Below are 27247 nucleotides of genomic sequence, written 5' to 3'. Positions count from 1 at the left end.
TAGATACGCCCTGACGTGGAATTGCTGGGTCATACGGTTGTTCCATTTCAATTGTTTGAAGAGCTGCATCTTACCCACAGCAGCTGGACCCTCTTACGTGCTTAGTAACGGTGCATGATTCATCGGCAGTTTTAGGTCTGCAGCTTTAGGGAAGGAAGAAGTACTGCTCTTCACCAACATGCTCCTCTTGTCCTTTGGATTGTCATCGGCAGAAGCCCTTGAACAATACTGGTGTTGGCTGGCTCAGTCTTGCCCTGCAGAGCAGTGAGGCGACCGTCCATTGCCCCAGAGGAGCCGACGGCAGGTCTGTCTCTTCTGCCTTGGAGGGAAGGTCAGTCCTCCCTCCCTCCAGGCAACTGGGAGGTCACTTGGGCTTCCTGCTCTGCCTGAGCCAGGCTAGTCTCTTCCTCCCTGCAAATTCCGTCTCATTCTGCCCCAGCTCAAAATTCCAGTTGCATTTTGCTCTGCAGGCGAAGGAGGCAAAGTTATCAGGATCCTTGGTGCAGAATTGCGTGGGGTGTGAGCTCTCTGACTGCCCAGTTCCTCAAAGCAAGCATTGCTTCACACAAAGCAAGGGAGGGAGGGAGTAATGACCATCATGATGATTTTCCCCTGTTTCACGGGGGGGGGGGGGGGGGGCAAGAGTGGCAGGCAGCTCGTGGGAGATCGAGATGGCCGATATGAGAACCTGGATGGTCTGGCTTCGGAGGTCAGGGCCCTTGTCCCCTCAGCTAATGGGGATGAACTTGAACGTCCTGCAAGGTTTTGCTTGCTTCTTTTCAAGTAACCCTCCCGGAAACTTTGCAACATACTCAAAGTCTGTGTTACCACCCCTGCTCCTCGGATCCAATTCGGTCCGAGGACTCCCAGGGCCCCGGGGGGTGGACATTCTTGATGGTGGTCTCTCGTTTTCTCCGCAGATCTTGGCCTCCTCCTCTCCTCCACTCCACGAGGATGCTGCGTCAACATATTTGTCAGTTTGGCCGGAAGCTGGTGCGCAGGCGGCCCCTGGGGCCGAGGGAGGGGGTTGAGAGTGGCTTGGCCCAGTGCCTGAGCACCCTCGATCTGGTGGCCTTGGGCGTGGGCAGCACCGTGGGAGCGGGCGTGTACATCCTGGCCAGCGAAGTGGCCAAGGACAAAGCCGGGCCGGCCATCACCATCTGCTTCCTCGTGGCTGCCCTGTCTTCCGTGCTGTCCGGGCTCTGCTACGCGGAGTTTGGGACCCGCGTGCCGGCTCCGGTTCTGCCTATCTCTACAGCTATGTCACAGCTGGACAGTTGTGTGCTTTCATCACTGGCTGGAACCTCACACTCTCCTATGTCATTGGTGAGGTGGCAGGGGACGGTGGCGGGAGCTGGGCTGTAGTACAGGAAACCCCCAAACTTCATTCTACTCAACTCTGTCCTGCTTTCCTAGAACGACAGGACTGGGGAACCAGGAAGGAATGGGGACTGTAGGACACGGGGAGGCGGAGCTCCGGTGGGAGACAGGGAGACAAGTTTGGGAAGGTTCATCCCCCACGACCCCCAGCTTCCCCCTGTTTTCTTGCATGATATAACCTCGATCTCTTTCTGACTGTATTAAATAGTTGACCTATTTCATGAATCTTCTGTGTCCGCTCTCCCCACCTCATGAAAGGAAACTCTTAGGCATTTTGTCTGGTTTCTGTCCCCCATCCCCCCCGAAAAGTGCTCCTGTGGTGCATAGCAGGAACTCAGTTTGTGTTTGTCAGTGAACTTTCCTCCTCCTCCCCCCACAGGTGCCACCAGTGTGGCCAGGGCCTGGAGCTCCGCCTTTGACGACTTGATTGGGAACCAGGTCTCTCAGCTCCTGAAGGGAGGTTTCTCTCTGCAGGTGCCCCATGTGCTGGCCACACACCTGGACTTCTTGGCGCTGGGTCTGGTGCTGCTGCTCACTGGTGAGGCCGGCATCCTCTAGGATGGGAAGAGCAGTGCGTAGAGGGGGAGCTGGTGTGGACTGGTGGGCAGCGCTGGGAGGGAGGGTCTGTGATGAGAGACAGGAAGACAAGTCTTAGACCACTGCTTCTGTCCCTGGGCGTTAGTTGACATTCTGGGCTGGATCAGTGTCTTTGGTGTCGAGGGCTGTCCTGGGCATTACGTGTGTGTGTGTGGTGTGTGTGTGTGTGTGTGTGTGTGTGTGTGTGTGTGTGTGTGAATCATTGTTGGATGTTGGCCTCTACTTCCGAGTTGCCATTGGCACTACCCCCCCCCCCAAACTGTGATGGTCAGAATGTCTCCAGGTATCACCAAATGTCCCTTAGAGAACAAAATCACCCCCAGTCGAGAATCATTCACTTAGACTGACAAGTTTCTTCCTTGGAACTGAGACCAAAGGTTTTTTTTTTAATAGAGGTGAAATTCACATAACATCCAATTAACCACTTCAACTTACTATTCCCAGCTCTACGGAGATTTCATTGACATACAACATTGTGCAAGTTCAAGGTGAACGACATGATGATTTGGTCCATGTGTATATCACAAGCCGATGACCATAAGAAGAAACTAACCATCTCAGAGGGCCCAGTGTCATGCACCTTCCGTGTCCTTCCAGACCCCAAAAGCACCGTACCCCAGAAGGAACCCTCATACCATCCCCTGTCCCCCCAGCCCCTGGTGACCACCGGTTTGCTTTCTGTATACATGGGTTTAGTTATTTTGGGTATTTGATATTCCATCTTTCCCACAGGACTCCTGGCCCTGGGAGCTAGTGAGTCGGCCCTGGTTACCAAGGTGTTCACGGGTGTGAACCTTTTAGTTCTTAGTTTTGTCATCTTCTCTGGCTTCATGAAGGGAGATCTGCACCATTGGCAGCTCACTAAAGAGGACTACAAACTGGCCACGTCAGCATCCGATGACACTTCTAGGTTAGGAGGGCCCTCTTGGCCATGGTAGAGTGTGTGGGGTGTACAACTGGGGAACGGTGGGGAATAAAGAGGGAATATGGTGGGCTGGATCCCCACGGGGAGCGAGGGGAATGGAACCCAGGACTTATGGTATGGACTGAGCCATCAGTAGAGATGGCTGAACACAGGCCCCTGTGTCCTTCCTTGTTCCTTCTCACCACAGCTTGGGCCCTCTGGGCTCTGGAGGCTTTATGCCTTCTGGCTTTGAGGGGATTCTCCATGGAGCAGCGACATGTTTCTATGCATTTGTTGGTTTTGATTGCATCGCCACTACGGGTAACATGGTCATTCTGCCCCATCAGGGGTTTGGGCACATTTGGGCTGCCCTTGGGCAGAGGATTGGTAGGAGGGTAGCCTGCTTCTGAAGGTGGAAGAGGGAGAGGATTTGTGCCTTCACCCCAGAGTTTTCCTGAGTACGACCACCTGTCCCACAGGGGAAGAAGCCCGTAATCCTCAGCGTTCCATCCCCTTAAGCATCATAATCTCGCTCTTCACCTGTTTTTTGTCGTATTTTGGTGTCTCGGCAGCACTCACCCTCATGATGCCCTACTACAAGATTCATCCCGGCAGCCCCTTGCCGCAGGCGTTTCTCCATGTGGGATGGGCCCCCGCTAGATACGCCGCGGCTGCTGGAGCCCTCTGTGCTCTTTCAACCAGGTCAGTGTCTGCCTCTCCCTGTCTGGGAGACTCTCAGGTATCCCAGCCCTTGGGATTGAGAGATGAGAGAGACACCTGACCCCACGCTGGCTGGGGTCTGTTCTGCTCCTTCACGAGCTCATGTACATTCCGGTTTTCTCCTCCAGCCTCCTGGGTACCATGTTCCCCATGCCTCGAGTGATCTACGCAATGGCAGACGATGGGCTCCTTTTCCGGGGACTCGCTCGGATTCATCCCCGCACACACACTCCCATCATGGCCACCATAGCATCTGGAACTTTTGCAGGTGAGAAAACACGCACACCTTCGATCAGTTTCCTTACCTGGGATATTTCCGGTGGTTCCTCATCCCCCTCCCCCACCTTGTTTGTGCCTCATTCTAGCATTCATGGCATTCCTCTTCGAGCTCAGTGATCTTGTGGACCTCATGTCAGTTGGGACCCTGCTTGCTTACTGCCTGGTGGTCTTTTCCGTTCTTGTCCTCAGGTGAGACTCCACTGCATCTTGGCTGGGGGTTCCTGGACTCATGGGGACTGGATGAGGAGCTAGTCCTCTTCTGCTTCATGCTGCCTCCTAAGCGTACTACAGCACTCAGGGTGGGAAAAGGTGGATCAGGATGCCTGATACTGGATGAGCAGGGGCTGGTGTTCATAGTGCCTTAATACCTCTCATTCAGGTACCAGCCGGATGAGAATTTAAGTAAGAACAAGAAAACAGGGGTGGAAATAGTCGAGATAAAGCCTGCATCTCAAGCAGGCTCTTTGCAACCTGTACCGGAAGCAGGAACCGTGCAGGCTCCACCAAGTCTGCATAACCCAGACAAGACCACCCCAACTCGGAAATCTGGCCGCACTGTCTACGCATGCAGCTTACTGCTTGGTGAGCAGTGGGGTTTCTGTCTGTGGAGGGACAGGGTGGGAGTGTGTCTGGCAGCTGAGGAGGAAGCTCAGAGAGTTGGTGGCCCTTCTAGATGGGGCAGTTTTGGGGTGGGGTGTCTTGACATATTTGGCTTCTGGAGTTGGACCTGTTGTCCTCCAACTTGACCCTTGCAGCCCTCCTGCTGATGATCCTGGGCCTAATACTGGCCCAATGGCCCAGCCACCTGCTGTCTGGAGACCCGGTGTATACCACAGGGGCTGTGCTGCCGCTGCTGCTGCTCATTATTGGGCTCACTTTCATCATCTGGAGACAGCCCCAGAACCCCACTCCTCTTCTCTTCAGGTAGGTGACCCTATGTCCCCAGACTCTCCACCCTGAGTGAATGAACTCTGCATGCTTTGAAGTCTACCACTCTCGGCTGCGTCAGGGAAGAAAATGGTCAGTTGCTAAAACAAGAAACTATTGTTTTGCACTCAGTACTTGGCTACCTCCATTCACCAACACCCACTCCTTTGGGAGTACCCAGTGGGATAAGAGTAGGCACTGAAGGTGCACCGTAGGACTGGAGTCTTCCTTCCCACCCAGGTGGGGCAGGGATCTCCCTTGCAGACATTTGTGCTGTGTTGCCCACAGGCTCCTGCTTTGCCTGTGCTCCCACTGCTGAGCATCTTTGTGAATGTTTACTTAATGATGCAGATGACCGCTGGGACCTGGGCCTGATTTGGCATCTGGATGGTGATGGGTAAGTGGCTTTCTGGGGAAAAGAGGCTTCTCGAGGGCTACCACTCAACCCTCTTCCTACTGCCTTTCCCAAAAACTGTCTCAGAGGCCATAGTAGAAGGCCTGTTGGGCACTTCTAAGTGGGCGGAGTGCCTACTTTCCCATCATTTGTCCCATTTCTCTACTAGGATTTGCCATATACTTTGGTTATGGGATCCGGCACAGCTTGGAGGACAGTGATCAACAGCCACCTGCCTCAAGCTCCCCAACTCTTGGCAAAAACATCCCTAGTGCTGAATTAGCTTAACCACAGGAAATAGATGCTGTGTGGAATTCCTCTGTACACTGGAGGTATCTTCTGTTTCAAGGGAGACTTTGAGCCTCTATGGAGTGAGCCTCTATGTGTTTAGAGCACTGTATTTATTGCCAGTGGACAAAAATACCCTTAATCTTGTTTAATTTTTAAGTAAACTTTTGAAAGCATAAAAAAACCAAAATTGCATACTTCATAAATGTGCAGTGGGATGAATTTTCACAAGGTACCAGCAATGTAACCAGCAACTAGAGGAAGGGCAAAATATTCCTTGCACATAAGAAGTGCCTTTTTGTGCCTATTTCCAGCGAAAACACAAATTGCCACATGGGAAGAAAAATGCAGGTTTCACCTCTGTATTGTGTCAAGAACTGTACTTAATTTTTTATTTTTAAAATTTATTAAAAAAATAATCTCTATCCCCAGCACGGGGCTCAGACTCATGGCTCTGCGATCAAGATTTGTGTGCTCTACCAACTGAGCCAGCCAGGTGCCCCTGAAGAATTGTACATTAAGTTTTAGGGCCCCAGGGTGCCTGGGTGGCTCAGTCATAAAGTGTCTGCCTTTGGCTCAGGTCATGATCCCAGGGTCCTGGGATTGAGCCCTGTGTTGGGCTCCCTGGTCCATGGGAAGCCTGTTCTCCCTCTCTCACTCCCTCTGCTTGTGTTACCTCTCTCGCTGTGTCTCTGTCAAAAAAAATAAACAAATAGCTTTAAAAAAAATTAGGGCCCTAACAGACTGGAAGTAAAAGGAAGGGAAGAGACACATCTTGCAAGTGGTAACAGGAAACTGGCATAGCTATGTTAGTATCAGACAAAGTAGACTAAGAAAGAGCATAATATCACACGAAGTGGATCATTTCAAAATGCCCAAGAGAACTGGTTGTTTTTATTTTCCTGCCAGCTTTACTGAGATATGACTGACTTATAACCTTGTGTAAGTGATCATCTTCGTTATGTTTCTGTGGTACTCTTAGAGGTACACAGTGGGGTTGATGAGGAGAAGTTGTGAGTTGAAGAAACAGCATTTCCAGAAGTGGGGACAGTGTGGGAAGTAATGGTGGTTGATCAGTGGGTGCCGCTGGGTGGAATGAGAAGAGAAGACAGCAGAACACAATGCGTGAAACTGAGATTCTAGGATTCCCACAGGATTGTCTGTGGGGTGAACGACTCAGGGAGAGGGACCATTGCAGGGATGGAGGTCAAAGAAATGAAGTAGCAAAGTCATTCAGTGAGTTTAAAAATGTAGGTAGAGGAGGATTAGCAGCATTAGAAATAGCACCATTCTGCAAGTTCTAGTGAAATGATAGGGCTAGGGCGGCGTTGGTTAATGGAGACAAACTAAGATGAAAGTCTGATGGAAAAAGGTTGATTACCATTGTCACCACTAACATGGGACAACCAGATACATGTGCATCCTAGAGGGCTGCTATAGGCAACAGTGCTATCCATAAAGTATAGGAATCAGAACATAATCAAACCATGCAATGCCCCCTCCCCCAACTCTCCAGGGGAAGTCAATGATCAATGTAATTTTCACCAAGGAGACCCTGAGAATAAGAGGAGGTTCTCTGGAAAGGTGATATGTGTAATGGTATAAAAATAATATATTCTTATAAGTGGAAAGGCTGAGTCAGGCCATATATACTTAAAAGTTTTGGCAAATTTCGCCAAACTGCAGCAGCAGAGAATAGTGCTGTCCAAACAGATATAAAGAGAGGCACATAGGTAATTTAAGTGTTCTAGTATCACATTAAAAAAAAAAAAAAAGGCGGGGTACCTGGGTGGCTCAGTGGGTTAAAGCCTCTGCCTTAGGCTCAGGTCATGATCCCAGGGTCCTGGGATCGAGCCCTGCATCGGGCTCTCTGCTCATCAGGGAGCCTGTTTCCCTCTCTCTGTCTGCCTCTCTGCCTACTTGTGATCTCTGTCAAGTAAGTAAATAAAATATTTTTTAAAAAAGGCAAAAAACAGGTGAAATTAATTTTAGTAATAGATTTTATTTAGCTCAGTATATCCAAAATGTTATTTCAACATGTAAAACACGTAAAAATTATTAATGAACTATTTTATTTTTTTATTTCTGGACAGTCTGTAAAGCCTAGTATATAATGTACACTTAGTTTACCACCTAGCCACATTTCAAGAGCCCAATGGTGGTATGAAGCTACTGGCTATCATGCTGGATAATGCTGTTCTAGAATTTTCTCCTATGCTCAAATGTTGGTTTAGTGCAGCAGTCAGGTAATCTATAGTCCATGGCCCAAATACTGCTTGTGGACCTATTTTTGTATGGTCTAGAGACTAAGAGTACTTTTTATTTTTTTATTTTTTATTTTTTTTTAAAGATTTTATTTATTTACTTGACAGACAGATCACAAGTAGGCAGAGAGGCAGGCAGAGAGAGAAGGGAGGAAGCATGAAGCAGGTTCCCTGCTGAGCAGAGAGCCTGATGCGGGGCTCGATCCCAGGATGGTGGGATCATGACCTGAGCTGAAGGCAGCGGCTTTAACCCACTGAGCCACTCAGGCGCCCCGAGAGTACTTTTTATTTTTAAAAGCTTGTTAAAAAAAAAAAAAAAAAAAGAGGAAGAGCACATGTGGCCTGCAAAGCCTGAAGTATTTACTATTTGGTTCTTGATAGACAAAGCGTGGCAACCATGAGTTTGGTGGAACAGAATGTGTTCAGGGTTTGTGCATGTGCTGTGTTGATGAGCTCAGATTGACCTTGGGTTTGGAGGACCTTCACTTTAGCCACCTATGCCTATAAGAGATTAGAAGCATCGCTAGTGATCTCTGGCTTTTCTTTGGATAATTACTTTATTACTTTCTTCTCTTAGCCTGGTCAAAGCCTTGTCAATTTTGCTGATTTTTTTTTCTTCAAAGAATCAATTTTTGTTCCGTCAATTCTTTGTACCTCTTTTATTTATTTTTTAAAGTAGGCTCCATACCCATGGGCATGGAGCCCAACAGGGGCTGAACTCACAACCCTGAGATCAAGACCTGAGCTCAGATCAAGAGTCGGACGCTTAACCAACTGAGCCACCCAGGTGCCCCTTTGTGCCATTTTTCTATTCTCCATTTCATTTTTCCTCCACTCCAGTCCCCACTATTTCCTTCCTAATGCTAGCTTTGTGTTTACTTTGCTCTTCTTTTCCTGGTTTCCTATCTTTTCAAACACGGGTGTTTACTGCTCTAAGTGTCCTTCTGAGCACTGCTTTCACAGCATCCCACTTATCTTGTTTTGATTTTCACTCCCGTTTTCTAGTTTCCTTGTGAGCTCTTCTTTGACCTGGTTGTTGTAGAGTGTGGTTTAATCTCCACATAGCATTTTCTTCTCTTTCTGTTGATTTCTCATTTGATTTCCCTTGTGGTTGGACAAGATGCTAGGATGCCCGACTTTTCAGTTTGTTGACTTGCTTTGTGGCCTATCATATGATCTATCCTGGAGAAGGTTCTGTGTGTATTCTGTTGCTGGTGGTGCTGTGTCTGTTAGGTCTACTTGAGTCTGTAGGGTGGTCTTTTATTTATTTTTTGTTATTTTTGTATTTTTATTTTTAAAAAGATTTTATTTATGACAAAGAGAGATAGTGAGAGAGGGAACACAAGCCCAGAGGAGCTGGAGAGGGAGAAGCAGTCTCCTTATTTTTAAATAGACTTATTTATTTATGTGAGAGTGTGTGAGCAAGGGGAGGGGCAGAGGGAGTTTTAAAGAATTCATTTTAGTGAGAGATAGGGAAGTTGGGGGGAGGGCATGTGTGTGAGTGGATGAACAAGGGAGGGCAAAGGGAGAGAGAGAATCCTTAAGCAGACCCCTTGCTCAGTGTGGAGCCAAAATCAATTGTTGGGTGCTTAACTGACTGAGCCACCCAGGTGCCGGTCTTCTATTTTTTCAAATCAATCTCTCATCCAGATGTTCTAACTATGGTTGAAAGTGGGGGTACTGAAATCTTTAACTATGACTGTAGAACTGTTTCTTTGGTGATCAACGTTCATTTCATGTATTTTGAGTTTCCTTTGATGTGTATATAGTTGGTATATGAAGTCAGTATATTAATATATATCCTTTGTTTCCTGTAGAAGTTTTAGACTTGAGGCCTGCTTTGTCTGATTAATGTAGCCACTCCAGCTATCCAGTGGATGAGCCATTCATACTTATAAAGATATTTTCTTAGTGATTACCATGGCAATTATAACTGACATCTTATGTTTGTAACAATCTAGTTTGAACTGATGCCAATCTAGAATCAGTAACAGAGACACTATGCTCCCACTTAGCTCTTACCCAATGCCTGTTTATCATGGTTAGTTATAGCTTCATACATGTAGTGCCCATTAACACAGACTCATCATTTCTTATGCATTTATCCTTTAAATCATGTAGGAAATAAGAGGGATTACAAACAAAAGGCGTATCACTCACTGTGTTTTATATTTACCTGTGTAGTTACTGTTTCTTTATATGCCTTCAAATTATGGTTGAAGGTCCTTTCATTTCAGCCTGAAGGACTACCCTTCGGTATTTCTTATAGGGCAGATCTGTTAGCAAGCAAACTCCTTTTCCTTATGTCTTAATTTTTTTTTAAAAAGGTTTTATTTACTTGACACAGAGAGATCACAAGTAGGCAGAGAGGCAGGCAGAGGGAGAGGGCGAAGCAGGATCCCTGCTGAGCAGAGAGCCCGATGGAGGACTCGATCCCAGGACCCTGAGACCATGACCCGAGCCAAAGGCAGAGGTTTAACCCACTGAGCCACCCAGGCACCCCTCTCTCTTGTTTTTGAAGGACAGTTTTGAGAGAGAAAGAATTCTTGGTTGGCAGCCTTTTCTTTCAGCACCTTGTATCATTCCTCCCTGCCATGAGACCTCATGAAGTCTTGCAGTAACTTTTAGACATATCCTTAAGGATAAAGTATGTCTTATACTCATATAGAAGAGAATCAGCAATTAATGCATTATTGAGGCTCAACAAAATTCATTTGTGAAACAAACATTTCTTGACTGCCTACAATGTACATGGTGCTCACTGTTCAAAGGGGTAAGGAGTCAGAGGTGAGCAAGCCAAGACAGGTCACAGGATTCAAGAACTCACAACCTAATGGAGAACGTAGACAATAAACTACTGAACCAGTAGAAACTTAAGTTTTGGATATGCACCAGAAGCAAAGGAATAGTGATGTAACAGAGAGAGCTGCATCGAGATGCCTTAAACCTCAGTCTTTCAACAACTGAGCCTGAAGCAAGGATTATGTACTGACACTTTGATACTCAGCAAGAAAAAAAACTTGCCAGAACTCTGATGCCAGAGCGGCAACCGCTGGGAGACTGCACTCTTCAAAACTAGATTAAGAAAAGAGTCCAAAGAAAGCAGAGTTTGAAGGTTTTTAATGTTGAAATTGTGGAACAAATGGGGGGCTTTGTTGTAAAGGGAATGGAGGTCAAATGTAGAGGATGAAATACTGAGATGGGACTGGCTCCCAGGCCAAAAATGGAAACCTTTGTTGAGTAGCACAATATTGGGAACTTTGGTGATTTTCAGGTAAGCGGTGCTAGCACTAGAAAAAAGAATCTGAACTGAGTGCAGGACGTGGCAAACAAAGTAATACAGTGTGTGCTGGAGGCCCATAAAAAGGGCCACTTTCAGACGGACGTGTCTGAAGTATAAAACATGGTGTTAAAAAATTACACAGGGCATTCATACAGCATATGCTTCTAACCCTTGATGGATTGGTGGAGTACATGAATGTTCTGTGTAAATTGGAAGTTGCAATTTTATGATGAACTCTGGAACACCCGTAAACAGAAAAGGAGGCCAGGCCAAGGGTGCACCATGTGACTAGCGACTTAAACTCTTGGCTTTTATGGACCTCCTTCCATCTCCAATCCAGGATTGTACTGCTCTGTAAGGGTGATTTTAACACTGAAGAGGGACAGAAGGGCTGAGATGCTGCCTCCACTTCCTGCCCCTACACAGACCAGCAGAGGGGTTGTCAGCCTCTTCTGAATCCACGCCCTCATCCAGTTGCAGGAACCTTCTGATGCCTGGCCTGGTGTGGACAGCTGCTGATTCTGGTGTCCGGTATCTGGCTGACCTATGTGAGGGCTCCTGGCGTTAGGTTTCCCAGCCCCACTCTGTGTCTGTGAGCTGTAGGTGAGCTCCAGGGTGGTTATAAGGCTTGGGTGGCACTTGAGGTGTTTCCAGTCCATCCTGCCATGGGCAGAGTTTCCAGGATAGACTCATGAACTAGTCAGTCAGCGAGACTCCACTCTGCAAAACCTGTGGAAGGGTTTGGGAGACTTTCTCTTGGTATTATGAGTCCTAAGAATGATGAACCTGGCCTGGTCAGGACCACTATGTGCAGCGTCAGCATAAAAGCTACCCTAGGAAAGCAGAGCACAGACTCAAGACAGGTATCTTGAGGTGTTGTGTAGAGGCTATATCCAGTGACTCCTCTGCACAAGCCAATTTTTTCCCTCCCCACCCTACTCCCTGTCCAGACGGCATCCTGCATCTCCCCTGGGGCTTCCAGTTTGTCGGTGTTATCTCCACCGTGACCCTCCTGTTCCTCCTCTTTGTGGCCCCCCACGCTACCCTTCCAGTTCTGTCCCCTCAGGTCCTTCCCCCACCATTCTCCTCTCCTTACCCCTCCACATCCTCCCCTTGTTCAGGACAGCACCCACCTACACCTGTAGTCTATGGATACTGGCACCCCAACCATGGGGCAAACCACACACAAGCCCTACTTGGACCCCAGACTCTGGATCTCTTGTTGACCTCTGTGAGACACTCCTCTGTGCTCTAACCACATAGCCAGCATGGTGCCAAGGCTCTCCTTAGGTCTCCCAGGCCACGCTCATGAGCATTCAAGTCTTCCAGCTCTCGAAGGCTACCCTGGACTCTCCTTGAGTCTCCCAGGACCTGTCTGTGCACTCGCCATTCCTCCCCCACACACCAGGCCCTTCCACCCCTCCCCCTGCTTCTCAACTCACTCCTGTGGGCTCTAGTTCTTTCCACAAAAGGACCCACACCCTTCTCTCCAGGGCTGACCACTTCAGATGGCTCAGGCCCATCCTGAGTCTAACAGCTCCCTCAACTCTTCCAGGACTGGATCCTGGGCCCTGGCCCCTCCCACAGGACACATTCACTTGCCCTCCTCAAGCATCACCTCTTTGCTCCTGCAGCAAGACCTCCAGGATCTGGTGGAGGTCCCGAGTACTGGTCCCATTCCTTCCCGAACAGATCGCACGTGACCACCCAACAAAGTGCCAGGCTCATACGTGATTTTAATGTTAGCTATTCTAGTGAGTGTCTAGTGAAACTGAATGGTGGTTTTACTTTGCATTTCCTTGATGAGAAATGAAGTTAAGCCCATTTTCACTTGCTCACTGACCATCTGGCCAACTTCTCTTGAAAGTGGTTATTTAAGTCCCCTCACCCCTTTAAAATGGACTTTTTACTGACTTGGGGGATTCTGTTTTCTATGTGTGTCCTCCGTCAGGTGCATGGAGAATAATTACTACTTTGCCCAGTATGCCTCTGTCTCTTTTTAGTCTCTGAGGTGTCACTCGATGAACAGAACTTTGTACTTTCGATGAAGTCCAATGTATAAACTTTTTACGTTTAGCATCTTCTGTGTACTAAGAAACACCATCCACCCAAGGCTGTGACAGTAATCTCCCGTATTTCCTTCTACAAGCTGGACCGTCTTTTGTAAATTCTTGTGCCCACGGGGGGTGTTCCTGTAGGAGTTCACTAAGAGCAACACTAACGGTGATGATGGTAAGAACAACAGCTAATATTTATTGAGCTTACAGTGTTTCAGATACACCTTCAGAGAGTTTACATGTACCAAACTCAGTCACCACAACAGCAGTATTAGGCAGGTGTGATTGTCCCCATCTCACACACAACGCACAGGGGTAACAAGGTCATTTTTCCAGTGTATCACAGGAGTAAAGGGGTGGTGGGATGGTGATGGTAACAGGGTGGGCGTGTACCATGGTGGGACGCTCTCCCACATGGGTTACACTGGCAGTTATTCCCTAGAACAAATCCGAGATGGAGCTTGAATGGTGGAGGGAGGCTTCTATCCACCCATGAAGCCAATTCAGCAAGACGAAAAAAACCCCCAAAAAACAAGTCTACACTTAGTGTGTTGTGATCATGAAGAAGTGATTTCTCCATTCTCCAAATTTGCCTTGAGCATGACTATTCTGAGATGCTATAAGCAGAAGAGTGACCAGTGAAGGCTTTCCCATGCTAAACTGTATCATGGATTTTCCTTGTGCTGTGGAAGGAAGGAATGCTGTATAGAAGCTTCTGTCCCTTTTTGTTCAAAAGATTTGTCGGCAGCGTGAACACTCTGATGTCCTCTAAGATGCTTCACGTGGTTACGTGCCTTCCCACATGCCTTATACTCAAAAGGACTTCTCACCAGTGTGAATTTTCTGATGCTGTGTAAGTTGATGGCCATGACTAAAGGCCTTCCCACACTCTTTACATTCGTAGGGTTTTTCCCCTGTATGAATCCTCTCATGTTTAACGAGGCTTGACCCATAGATGAAGGCCTTCCCACACTCCTTACACTTGTAAGGTGTCTCACCCGTGTGGATTCTCTCGTGCTGGGTGAGGTGGTAGCCACAATTAAAGGCCTTCCCACATTCTGTGCATTTATATGGCTTCTCACCAGTATGAATTCTCTCATGTTTAACAAGGCTCGAACCCCAGCGAAAGGCCTTCCCACACTCCTTACATTCGTGAGGTTTCTCACCAGTGTGGATTTTCTGATGCTGGGTGAGATAATTGACTCGAGTGAAGGCCTTCCCACATTCCTGGCATTCGTAGGGCTTCTCACCAGTATGAATTCTCTTATGCTGAACGAGGCTTGAGCCACAGATAAAGGCCTTCCCACAGTCCTTACATTCATAGGGTTTTTCGCCACTATGAATTCTCTTGTGCTGAATTAGTTTATACACGCGGCTAAAGGTCTTGCCGCAGTCTTTGCATTCATAGTCTTTCTCCCCAGTGTGAAATCTCTGGTGCTGAGTGAGCTCGTCACCACGTCTAAAGGCTTTCCCGCAGTCCTTACATTCATAGGGTTTCTCTCCCGTATGGATTCTCTTATGAATGACGAGGCTTGAACCCCATCTAAAGGCCTTCCCACAGTCCTTACACTCATAGGGTTTCTCACCAGTGTGGATTTTCTGATGCTGAGTGAGCTGATTACCCCAACGAAAGGCCTTTTTACATTCCTTACATTCATAGGGTTTCTCACCCGTGTGAATTTTCTGATGCTGAGTGAGCTGGTAGCCACGACTAAAGGCCTTCCCACATTCCTTACATTCATAGGAATTCTCCCTAGTATGAAGTCTCTGATGCGGTCTGACAGAGGTATTTTCTCTACAAGTAGGCGCCTTCTCACAGTTGATTATCATCTGATTGAAACAGCCCTCTCGAGGGCCCCGCGGGCCTGCACACTCACCTTCACACATCCAGCCAAGGCCAAGGGATTTACTTTTTCCATTTGAGTTCCATTTGGATAAATTTATTTCATAAAGGCCCTTTTCTGTAGGCAAACTCTTGGTCCCATATGGTGACTCTAAATCTGGAAAAAATTAACAGTTTGTTTCATTTTAAGGAAAATTAAAACGCAAACGGACCTAACCACAAACCAAAAACTTCTCTGACAGAAACAAAACTTTTCTAGAACAAACACGAGTCACCTAGGGCTCTCTAAATGTACGGCTCCACTGTACTTAATGAGGAAACATCGCAGATGCCCCTGCTGAAGTCAGTCAAGGGAGAGGAACCGCCTCTTAGCCCTCCTATTTCCTATCAGCTGCCATAATTAAGGAAAAAGCAATCGGAGGGGCAGATCTCAAAAACAGAACACAACGTGCGGATGATGTGATGACATACCTGGACAAACCCAGGAAAATCAAATATAGAAATAATGTGAAAAACAAGAAAATAACCTGGGTATAAAACTAACATTCTGGAGTTAATGTACCTGTCAGTCACATAACGAAAACGATTCTGGACAAAAAGACCCACCATCAAAGGCAATAAAAGGGACACTGTAGGAGTAACTGTGACAAACATGGTCAATGCCTATGAGGGAATGTTTTGGGGGATGTGACCGTCAATGGGGATGCTAACTCCACCAGGCTGCAAAACCCAGAACGCGCTTAAGTGCATGCGAGCCAACCAGCCCTTTATTATAAGAACTAACAGTTTTTCCTTTAAAAACAACGTTTTCATCCATTACGAACAGTGTCACTACATAACCAAGTAGCAGATACAGCACAGTTCCCTGTAAGAACTGGGAGCGCAAACAAACAAAGCAGTAACAGAAGGTCGCACGGTGCATGCCCGCTGAGCTGTGGGTCCACGCACTGGGTGTCACTGAGGGCTAACCCCACAGGAAGAACCATACTGGAGGACGTTGTGTGATGTCAGAATGTAACAGCATCCAGGAAGGAGCATTAGGGAACATTAGAGAGAAGGAAAAAAGCACTCAAAGCTAGGATACCAACCACCTCGCGGGAGCTACAAAGGGCACGGGGTCATGTGGTCTGCACCCCTGCTACTCAAGGCATGGTCCACGGACCAGCAGCATCAGCAACATGGGAAGCAGGAGTAAGCAAGAAGCAAACCAGTAAGAGGGGAATGGGACGAAGATCAGGTTCATGGTGGTGATGTCTTCCCCAGAGGCCATCCGTGGCCTTCATAGGGAGCTTTCCAAATGCCCCGGGAGTACACCCGTTCCTGCCTCACCGAGCTGTTTACGGCAGCGATGGCCTCTCCCGGCCAGCCCAGCTGTCATTCTCCTTGGCACTGTGCTCCCTCTCAGCCATCGAGGCTCTTCCCCTGGTTCCCCAACACAGCAAGTCACATCTGGCTTAGAAATGAAAGGTCCTGCTTTCACAAAAAGAAATGTCATATGGTGTAGAATTTAAGCAAAAAATGATATGCTCAAAAGTTCTTTGGAGGGATGCCTGGGTAGCTCAGAGGGTTAAGCATCTGCCTTCGGCTCAGGCTGTGATCTCCAGATCCTGGGATCAAGTCCTGCCTCTGGGGCTCTCGGCTCAGCAGGGAGCCTTCCTCTCCCTCTGCCTGCCACTCCCCCCGCCCCCACTCATGCTCTCTCTCTCTCAAATGAATAAATGAAATCTTAAAAACAAAACAAAACAAACAAAAAAAAAACTTTGATGGAGACTTAGGAATTTACGTCAAGCTGAAAGTCAAAGTGATGAGAATGCAGAAAAGAGAAGGGATTAAAGACCAGGCAACCAGAGAGGAAAGGTCTTATTTCAAATTCCGAGGGTCTTACCTGTGGAGGCAGTACAAGAGGGGAGGTGACAGTGTGGATTCTTGGTTCTGCCTCCCCCGTCTGATCAAGTCACTCCGTGCCTGAGTAAACTCACCCACAAGTCCGACACAGCAATCGTGCCTACCTCACAAACTCGGGGGACTGAGGCCAAGTGTAGCAGATCGGCCATTACTATGACGGCTGTTACCTCTCTAATAGAAAAACAAGACACAGCCTGAGATGTTTACAAGACGTTTCCTCCAACGTGTCACTCGGAATTCAGGAATCGTAACTTTCCGCCTCACTTCAGGTACAAAGCACAGCCCCTGGAAAACGCCACTTTGCTCCACTTCCAACACAGGCTGGCCTACTAGAGGAAGTCAAGTTCCCTGAGGTGGCTCCCTAGAGCGCCACAGGCCACCAGCAGCAGTCTGGGCGTGAACACACCATCCCGGTGTGCGGCTCAACTCTCTGAAGACGGTTGTGAAACAAACAGCCCAGAACTGGAATTCGCCCTCTGGTCACTGAGGAAGAGAGGGGCTTAGAGGAAGGGCCCGGCCAAGGTGGGAAGAGGGTGAGGAAATGGAGGTGCAGGACGCCCATTTGGGATGAGACAAGGCTCAAGATACTTCTTGAGAAGAGGAAGAAATTCAACTCGTTCTTGGGAGTCAGTCCTGACACTCCCAGTGGAGGGAGCGGACGTTCCAGCGGACAGGCTACTCACCCAGGGAGACCAGGTTACTGTAGTTCTCCAACATCACGTCCCAGTACAGGTCCCTCTGCGAGGAGTCCAGGCACGCCCACTCCTCCTGGGAGAAGTTGATGGCTACGTCTGAGAATGTCACCAAACCCTGAAAACACAAACGCACACGTCCCTGAGGAGAAGGACAGCACGGAAAGGGCTCCGCTCTGGGTGGGGCTGGACACAGCAGCAGACCACAGGCCTGCGAGGTACACAGGGCACGGTGGGGACTGGGACGGAGCAGAGCCCCTAACGCTCCCGAAGAGCGCTCTGCCGCAGAGAAACCCCACACCCTGCGCAACACCTCATCACCCCAAGCCGTCAGGAGGCACGAAACCGGCCCGGGCTGCTCCTGTTCACGAGCGCGGGGCCCGCTACGGGCCTGCCTCGTCACACCTCGGCAAGCGTGGACGCCGCCAGGGAAGGAAATGGCCTAGGCTTTCGTTTCTCAAGTGTGAAGTGAGAGCTTTTACTTTTGAAACGAGGGTTTATGTGTCTGAATATTCTCAGCCTCAAGGTCATCATGTTGCCAAGGTCTTAAGCATTCTTCCCACGTGACAACAAAAGCATTTTCTTATTCCATCGCGGGGATGGACTGGACTCACTTCTTACAGTTGTACACTTAGGTACAACCAAACATCTAAGGTTTTCCCCAGTTCTGGGGGTATACGACCACCTGCGACTTCTGCACCTTCTTACCCAGGACAACCCACCACCCTGGGCTTCTCTCTGCTCCTGATTTAGGGGACCGCTGTCAGACGCCGTGGACGCTCGCCAGGCTGTGCTCCACAGGCGCCCTTCACATCCCCTGGTAACCTCGCGGCCTCTCAGCGCTCGGGCCCCCAACACAGTCCAAGCCAATCCCAAAAGCCTCACGGAGCTCCGGCTCTCACCACCACTGACCCGGAGAGCCGCCAACGTGAACTTTCCCTCCCCTCCGCTGGGGAAAAATGCCGGAAGAGAACAGCAGGGAGTTTCAGTTTTTGCATGGGGTCAAACGGGACCAGCCTCTGCAACTCATAAACCACACTCATGACTCGCATTTCTCTCAAGGGACTCTCCTCCCCTACTGCTCCCGCGTTACTCTTGACGGCAAGGTGAGCCCAGAGGAGACACGGAATGCCCAGCTCGGGGGTGAAGTGAGTATTAACCACACAGGTGGGCGGGGGCTATACGGCACTGCCGTTCGTTCGCCAGAATAGGAAGAACCCGGCAGGGGGTCATTACGTGGGCCTCGGCTGGGCGGGAGGCTTCGGGATAATTCACAAGAACAGCCACGGGACCTAAATACATCTTAAGAAGGAAAGAAATATATACTTACGTGTGCCATAGTTTTAGAATCAACTGATCTGTCTTCTTGGGGTTTCTTTTATCAAAGACACAAAATCCAGAGAAGCCAGAGACAGATGAGAAAAAAAACAGGCATTAAAATAAGTGCACCCTGGTCCCCAAAGGACTTAATACGAGCTTACTGGTCCTCCATCTTTGCTTCCAAGCCCCCCGACCCCGGCTGTTTCCTCCCCTCCCCAAGACACAAACATCAACATGATGAATCCTGAAAGGATGAAGAGGGATGTGGACAAAATGGAAAAAAAACCTTCCTGAGCCCTATAAAACCCAGGTGCGCACACAGAAGAGGTTTTGTTTGTTTTTGCCTTGAAGTCATACCTACTTTCATCTGTTGTTTCTCAATGTAACATAAAAACAATTTTTTTTTTTTGAAGTACGCTCTACTGCCCACAAGGGGCTTGAACTCATGACCCTAAGATTGAGAGTTGCATTCTCCACCGAATGAGCCAGCCAGGCACCCTCAACATAGTTTTTTTACCTGAACTATGCTGACACACGACGTTAGTGTCAGGCATACAACACGGCGATTCCACAAATCTGTACATTATACTGTACATGCCGCAGGTGTAGCTGCCTTCGTCACCACATGTCACCATGGACTATGTTCCCTATGCGGTGACTTCCCTCCCCAGGACTCACTCCGTAACTGGAAGCCTGGGCCTCCTGCTCCCTTCACCCATTTTGGTCCCCCTGCCCTCTGGAAACTATGTTTATCTGTTTTCTGGATTTATGGGTTTGTTTCTGTTTTCGTTTGTTCGTATGATTTATTATTTAGATGCCACGTGTAAGTGAAGTCATATGGTTTTTACCTTTCTCTTTTCACTGAGCATCATACTCTCTAGGTGCATCCATCTTGTTGCACATGGAAAGATCTCATTCCTTTTTGTTTTTTGCCCACCACTTCTAAGAGGTAATCTACATTATACCTGATAGGAAGGTCTTGGTTTTGGGTGCAGCTGGCCATCCCCAACCAGTCGTAGGGCGGGAACTGACTACACCAAGAAGACCCACCAGGAGATTCAGGGTGGTGCTTTGGGTCATGCGGTATCAACTGGCCTGGGAACTGAGATTAACACGTAGACGAGTCAGCCACGTTTGGATGATCAATCAGTGAACTGTGCCTAAGTGCTGAAGCCCCAGTGGAAACTCTGGGTCGTGAAGCTCGGTGACCCTCCCTGGTTGGCAATCCTCTATGCACACTGTCCTACATCGATGCCGACAGAGCACCCAGTCCCAACTCCAGCGGGAGAGGACACCGGAAGCTCCAGCGGGGGACACTCCGGGACCTGAGCTTATGGGCTTGTTTCCCTGGCTGGTGTGAATCTACATCCTCTCCCTGTATTTACTGGGAACTCTGAGTAGAACGGCTCTCGAGGGAGTTCTAGGAATCCTTCTAGTCCTGAGAGAGATATAAAACAGAAACAGAGAAACAGCAAGAAAAGGCCTGGGAAGGTCGGGATCCCTTGTGCAGAAAGAGTAACGAGCAGGAACTGCTTGCGAGACTGGCCCACGACTGGACCTCCAGAGGGTCCCCATGGTTCCCTGGCTGACAGGAGTGGCTCACGGCTGTTCAGCTGTTTGTATAAATGATGTGGTTCATCCTGCTGAGCCCGTGCTTTCCTCTGGGAGTCTGGAACTTTGGTACGTGCCAGAGAGAGGGTCCTCTGTGACTGACAAAAATCCTGGCCTTCCCTGCCCACATGAGCTTCCCCGGTGGAGAAGGCTTCGCCGGTGTTGCTGTCACTTGCTGCTGGAGTAATTAAGCGTGTCCTATGTGCCTGCACTGGGAGAGCGCTCTGGGAAGCGCGTGCCTGGTTTCCTTCCGATGTCGTCTGTCCCACGCACCTGTCCCTCTGCTGATGGTGCTGTGTATCCTTTCGCTGTATAAATCCTGGCCTTGGATAGGACTACGTGTTGAATCCTGTGAGTCCGCCCAGAGAACCAGAGAACCTGGTGGTGGTCCTGGTGACACCCGGACACACCCTTTGACCTTGATTTTCTTCTTTTTAAGTACACCTCACTGGGCGTCTAAGAGGAGCAAGGCGTTGGCCTGACATGTGTATGTGTGTGCGTTTTTTTTTTTTTTTAAATTCATGAAATGACAGACTCTCAGAGAAACTTCTTTTTAAACAGTTTCCCTCTGAGATATCTTTGCATTATTCTCCTCACAACTTTTGTTTCCTTTCGCTTCCTAACACGTAAAGCAACTCTTTGATGTCTACCTACACCCACATATGTCAGGGCACTGACTGGACAAATGACTAAGATTCCGAAGGACGTCCTGTGCGTACTGACGGCTATCTGGGTGGGAGACTGAACTTGGCTTCTGAGCTTGTTCCTCCGGCCGTGGCGTCCTGTGGAGCCCTAAACCGCGGGACCCTGTTAGGCCTCACTCTGCATCAACGTCATTAGAGACAACATGGAAGGTGCAAAACTTAGCAGACAGATTCCACTGTACTCCACACAGAGCCCACGCGTTCAGAATGATCCTGTCATGACCTGACAAGAGAATGATGTCCCGTTCCCAGCACCTCTCACGGCACAGTCGCCTAGAAGTCTCCACAGGCCGTGACCACAGGCCGCCCTGGGCTTCCACTCAGTTTCCCTTTCCAGCTGGCTCATAAGCAACGGGCAGGGAACAACGTCCTCTCAGTCGCCGGCTGTTCTAAGCACTGCTATCGTATGGTGGGCACTTAACAAGAGTCTGGCTCTGCTGCAGCATTCTACTTTCTGGACTTATTCCTTGGAAACAGGTAGAGTAGTGCACAAATATATGTCTCAGAATGTTCAAGGGCTAGGTTCCAAAAAACTTTCTGAACTAAGTGTAGATTCCTGTGCAGCTGTAAGCAATAATACCGCGGGATCCTGCACCCTTCCCCCGACGGACCCCAATGGGAATACATCACAAATACGTAGTACGATGTAACGACCAGGACATTGATACCGATGTCATCCACCAATTTTATTCAGATTTTCCAGAGAATCATTTTAAAAAATGAAAAAAAAAAAAAAAAAGCAGAAATATCTCATATAAAAGATAGATTAAATAAATTATGTCTGCTACAATTGCGTCTAATGTGCTTACTAATAATGATACTGATTTATACTATTTGAGAAAGAAATTTACGCTGAAGTACTACGTGAAGAAGGCAGGTTTAATACTGTATGCGTAATGGGGGAGGAGAGCTCTTGGTCAAAGTAAGACTAAGGCTCTGTGGACTGACTTTCAGGATGCGAATCTGAGCTCTGACCATTACTAACCTCACACTGTCTCTTCCCCACGGAAGACTGGGGTAGAAACGGCACCTGCCAGGTGAGACTGCATTGAACTTTTAGAAAGATAATCTACATAAAACACAGTAGTATCAACAGTTACTTAATACAATTTAGCAGTTATGACTGAAAATCAGTAAATTACACAACTCTTAATCTGATTTTATAGAAAAAACTCAAGGCCGCCTTCTCCTTTCTTCTTATGCTAAAACACGTGCTCACAACTGCGGCCTCTATAATCCACACTAACTCAAAACTTTCAGAGCCTCTTAAAAACGAAGTTCTTTTATATTAACATTAGCAAAAAAAGAAGACTCTAAGACATATAAGGAGGAAATGTTCCCTCTCCAACAGCAGAGAGGGACAGACATGCTTCTGCATGGAAAATCCAGCTCAAAGAATGTAAACTGAGGGGCGCCTGGGTGGTTCAGTCTTAAGTGTCTGACCCTTGGTTCTGGCTCAGGTCATGATCTCAGGGTTGTGAGATCGAGCCCCCCAACAGGCTCCATGCTGGGCGTGGAGTCTGCCTGAGACTCTCCCTCTGCTCCTCCCCTGCTCACACTCTCTGTCTAAAATAAATAAAATAAAACAAACTGAGGAGATGCCAAACTGAGAACACTAGCAAGGGGCCAGATCTTTTATTCCATGTGATATGGAAGATTTCTGTGAACACTTTAATTTAAAAAAAATAAGCAATCTCTAAACCCAATGTGGGGTTTGAACCCATGACTCTAAGAGTCGCATGTTCCACTAAGCCAACCAGGTGCCTCTGTTTACATGAACGTTTTAAATTACTGTCCTCTTATGTTTTTCTCATATATCCACCCATGGAAATGTTACATGCAGTTCGTATTTGTAATATCAGTGACTCCTCTCATGTTCTGTGAAAGAAAAATTAAAATCCTAGAAAATCAAATTTTGAAAGCTTGTCTTTACTGATCATGTGTTCGTGACATTAGTTTCAAATGATGTCTTTCTAATACTTTAAGGTGTAATGTGTGAGAGGTTTTTGGAAAGCAAGATGCAGACCACTGGCACACTGCTCTCCTCTCCACACGTACACAGGTATCATGTGACCTGCGGCTGAGCGGGACTCCTCTATAAACCAAGATTTGGAGACTGTTTGGCTCAATTATGTATCAGCAGGATCCAATGCTCTGGAGACATATATGCACACACCTATGCATGGGGGGGGAGGGAAGAGCTGGAAACACACATACCAAAATATTAACAGCAATTATCTCTGGATGGTACAGCTATGGGTAATTTCGAGTTTCTTCTTTACGAGCTCCTTAGGAAACAACCTTCTGCTGCAGGCCTGTATTAATTCCATGATAAGAAACAGGATTTAAGATAATCCCCAATTTAAAACAAATCAACAAAGAAAAAATCCACAGTTATGGGGGAGTGGGTATATTGTGGTCATGAGGGGAACTGTGCATGGATACGCCAGTCTCCCCAACATGTCCGTGTCCTAACCCTGGAGCCTGTGAACACTACATTACATGGCAAAGGGGAGTTAAGTTGCCTTAGACTCGGGGTTGCTGGTCAGCTGACCTCAAGACAGGGACGTAGCCTGAATTACGCCAGGTAGGCCCAACATAATTGCAGGGGTCCTTACAAGTGAATGAGCAGGAGAGAAGAAAGATGTGACCACCGAGGCAGGGTCAGGATCAGCGTGACTAGGCTCTAGTCTAGACAGGGCTTCTGAAACACGCAGCTGTCCCCTGGGGACACCTGGTCTTTGAAAAATGGAAGTAGCTTCATAGTAGAGAAAACTGACAAACCACCTCAGCCAGATAACCAAGCACACACTCTGCAATCATAAATCATGCTGATGGTTTGTCTTCCTGCCACGACATGATGAAAGTAGTGATCTCCCACCCGCAAAACCAAAAGCCCAGGCCAATCACGAGAAAAGCATCAGGTTCGAAGACAGGGGCATCCTACCAAACACCTGTACCTCTTAAAAACTTCAAGGTCATCAAAAACAAAGGAAGTCTGAGAAACTGTCACAGCCAAGAGGAGCTTAAGGACACATGACAACGAAATGTAATGTGATCTCCAGGATGGCATCCTGGAACACATGAAGAATGTTACATAAAAACTAAGGAAATCTGAATAAAGCATGGACTTTGGTTAACGTATCAGAACTGGCTCACCAACTGTAACTACTATCCCATACTAATGTAAGTTGTTAACAACAGGACAGTGGGTACAGGGTATCAGGGAATTCTCCCTACCAACTTTGCCATTTTTTCTGCAAATCTAAAACCACTGTAAAAATTAACAAGATCAATTGAGTAAGAAGAATACGGAACCATACGTAGCCTACAAAGCACGAACTATTCAATATGTGATCTTTCAGAGAGAAATCCTGCCAAGCCCTGCTCTAGTCCCAGAACTCACACTCAACATCAAGCCACGTTGCTTCTCGCAGTTCATACAAAGACGCAACTGAAACAGACTGAAGCTGTCAGACAACAAATTTCTATTTACTGATCACTGAAAAAAAAAAAATCCCTGCCTTTGATGATAAAGACCTTTGTTCAAACCCCATTTTTATTTATTTACTTATTAAAATAATGGCTCACCTCCTTCAAATATTATTTCATTTTATTTTTTAAAAGTTTAAGTAGGCTCCCTGGCAAACGTAGGGCTGGAACTCACGACCCCTGGATCAGGAGCGCCACGCTCCCCTGCTCGCTCAGGCAGCACATTTCCTAATAGCTGCACACTCTATTCACTGGGCCAGCCAGGCGCCCCTCAAACCCCACTTTTAAAAGCATCACCAAGCTGGAAACTTTGTTACTTAGTGGCCACAATAATCAAACCCTCTCTGTTCTCACTGTGCTCTGACAGTCAGGCCTGCGGGAAAGACAGAGAATCCCACCTTAAAACAAGTATCTTCCTGACCAAACCACAGGCTAAAGTCAAGCACAACGCGAACCTCCCCGCCCTGTCCTTCTGTTCTGTGCGTACACCTGCAAGGCCCCATCACGCCTCTCGGCAAAGAATTCGTCCTGGTGGGGGGCATTTCAGGCCAGGGAAAGCAAATATTCCAAAGTCCTCTCAACGCTAGACATCTACCGAACGAAAGGGTAACTCATCTGAACCTTGACTGTAAGACGCGTTACGAGTCGTCTTCCTCCTCAGGGTGCTTGTTCCGGAGGACGGCTGGCCTGGGGGAAAGAGAAGGAGATAACTAGGGCCTTGCTGGAGCACACGTGGGATCAGAAAGCTCCGTCCAGGCCCACACACCCTAACTCAAACCGATCGCAAACAAGGGGGAACTGCGATCTGCTATCTCAGAGCTTTCTGGGGACCAGGCCGCAGTAAGAGGGGTTCTGAGGTATGCAGCAGCCCCCTGCCCGCATCTCCCCGTTCCCTCCTGCTACTCAGGGAGCCAGGAGAGCGCTGCTCGTCCTCACTCACCTCAGCCCCGTGCCTGCGCCCTTCCTGCTGGTCCCTATCCGCGGGGCGCGGGCTCTCCCCTCCCTCCGAGGCCACTGCCCCTGCGCTGGCCTGCGGGGCCGGAGAATGCAGCCGGACCTCAGAGCTGCAGGCTGCACGGTCCCCCCGCCCCGGCCGGTCCCCCAGTCGGTCCCGCGGCCACCCCCGCGGCGGCGCAGGGGTCCCTCCCACCCGCGCGCAGCCGCCGCCGGGCAGCGCCGCCCCGCCCCCACACACTCCCCGAGGTGCGTCACAGCCACGGAGCCGGGGACTGTCCCCTCCTCGGGGTCCCCGAGCCCCAACACCCCCGCGGACCCCCGCACTCCTCTCCGGGGCGGCGGGCCCGGGCTCCGCGTCCGGCCTCCTCTCCCGGGGCGCCCTCCCGACCGCCCTTTCCCGCCGCAGCGCGCATGGCTTCCCTCCCAGGAGGCCAGCCACTCACCTCTCGGGACCCCACGACCCAGGGCGTCGGGAGGGGGCGCAAGGCTGGATGTCAACTCGGGACCGCGGCCACGGGATGCAGAACCCGGACAATCCTCCGCGCAGTAAACCTCTCCCAGCAGGCACCTCGGGGCGCTCCGACTCTGTGGAGGGAGCGGCGCAGGGATCTCTGGGAAATGTAGTCCAGCAGCCCGGGAATACAGGGAGCTGCGCCTGAGGCGGCGCACTTCGCCAGCATGGAACCCTACACCGCCCACACGGAGCTGTGCCTCACAGACTTATGGGAAATATAGTTCAGAGCAAAGAATTGCGTAGGGATGAGAGGCCAGCCCTGCTCCCAACATGCATTTCGCTCCCTTACGTAAGGGTGGCTAGCCATCTCTGTGACGTTACTCATTGCTCAGTTATTGATTTTAGAGTGATTGAGACTTGTCCTTTGGATCGTTATTTGATTAAAAAAAAACCAAACTCGTTTTTCTAATTCTGACATTCCTTCTACATCCATTAATATCCATTATAAGGGAAAGTAAGGCTTTCCCTTATAAAGGTGGACTATGTGGTTCTACTCTAGTATTGATCCCTTGTAAAGGCAGCATCTTTGTCTTTTTAATCCTTTTTAGAGTCATCAGTCATTTTTAAAAGCTACCTCGAATGATGACAAGTTGTCTCTGGCTTTTTCTTGTAGGCACACTTCATTTTTTCTAAGAGATTTTATTTATCTGAGAGAGTGTGTGCACAAGTGGGGTGTGGGGAAGGGCAGAGGGAGAGGGAGAAGCAGGCTCTCCACCGAGCAGGGAGCAGGGAGCAGGGAGCCCCACATGGGGCCTGTTCCCAGGGCTCTGGGATCATGACCTGAGCTAAAGGCAGAGGCTTAACCAACTGAGCCACCCAGGCCCCCTCTTGTAGGCTTACTTTATTCTTTCTCTGTCCCAGATGCAGAACCAGCCACTTCTCTAAAAATCCCTGGCTCCTGTTGTTTGGAAATGACATTAGAGAACACAAACTCTGTACTTTTGGGTTGACAATCCTTTTAGGTATTTCCAGTGAACAGAAGTGGGAAAACAATCCTTGTGTTTCTATTCCAGTATTTTCAAATAAAACTTAATCTTATAGCATTGTTCCCTCAATTTGATAAATCCCAACTGATGTAGGAAAGACATTAGGGTCCGAAGCCAAAGGCCAAAAAAG

General features: G+C 48.6%; 2 protein-coding genes across 8 annotated transcripts; one reads left to right on the top strand and one right to left on the bottom strand.

Moving 5' to 3' along the window:
- Positions 1 to 954: 954 nt before the first annotated feature.
- Positions 955 to 23124, top strand: LOC308358788 (cationic amino acid transporter 3-like; the record flags this gene model as incomplete). The annotated part of the gene is given in 13 exon segments (XM_080829209.1): positions 955 to 1231; positions 1234 to 1326; positions 1760 to 1918; positions 2710 to 2887; positions 3090 to 3202; positions 3361 to 3583; positions 3730 to 3869; positions 3967 to 4069; positions 4260 to 4462; positions 4636 to 4799; positions 5096 to 5179; positions 5183 to 5204; positions 22175 to 23124. Coding segments are annotated over 13 exon segments (1794 nt in total). The 3' UTR covers positions 22210 to 23124.
- Positions 13262 to 26275, bottom strand: ZNF331 (zinc finger protein 331). Of its 7 annotated transcripts, none has more exons than XM_080829210.1 (7): positions 26061 to 26180; positions 25282 to 25347; positions 23386 to 23483; positions 18864 to 19955; positions 17525 to 17651; positions 16266 to 16406; positions 13262 to 15093 (listed from the first exon to the last, which is right to left on the bottom strand). In XM_080829210.1, exons 4-7 carry the CDS (start codon positions 18870 to 18872, stop codon positions 13907 to 13909), a joined length of 1464 nt encoding a protein of 487 aa, XP_080685336.1. In that variant the 5' UTR covers positions 18873 to 19955; positions 23386 to 23483; positions 25282 to 25347; positions 26061 to 26180; the 3' UTR covers positions 13262 to 13906. The 7 variants fall into 7 exon arrangements, with proteins under 7 accessions (XP_080685336.1, XP_080685337.1, XP_080685338.1 ...); XM_080829211.1 differs by having other exon boundaries at positions 18864 to 18908; XM_080829216.1 differs by lacking the exon at positions 16266 to 16406 and having other exon boundaries at positions 13268 to 15093; positions 18864 to 18908; positions 19819 to 19955.
- Positions 26276 to 27247: the final 972 nt, after the last annotated feature.

This window comes from Martes martes (genome assembly GCF_963455335.1).
Source record: "Martes martes genome assembly, chromosome: 17".
NCBI lineage: Eukaryota > Metazoa > Chordata > Mammalia > Carnivora > Mustelidae > Martes > Martes martes.
This window is presented reverse-complemented; position numbering and strand designations above follow the sequence as displayed.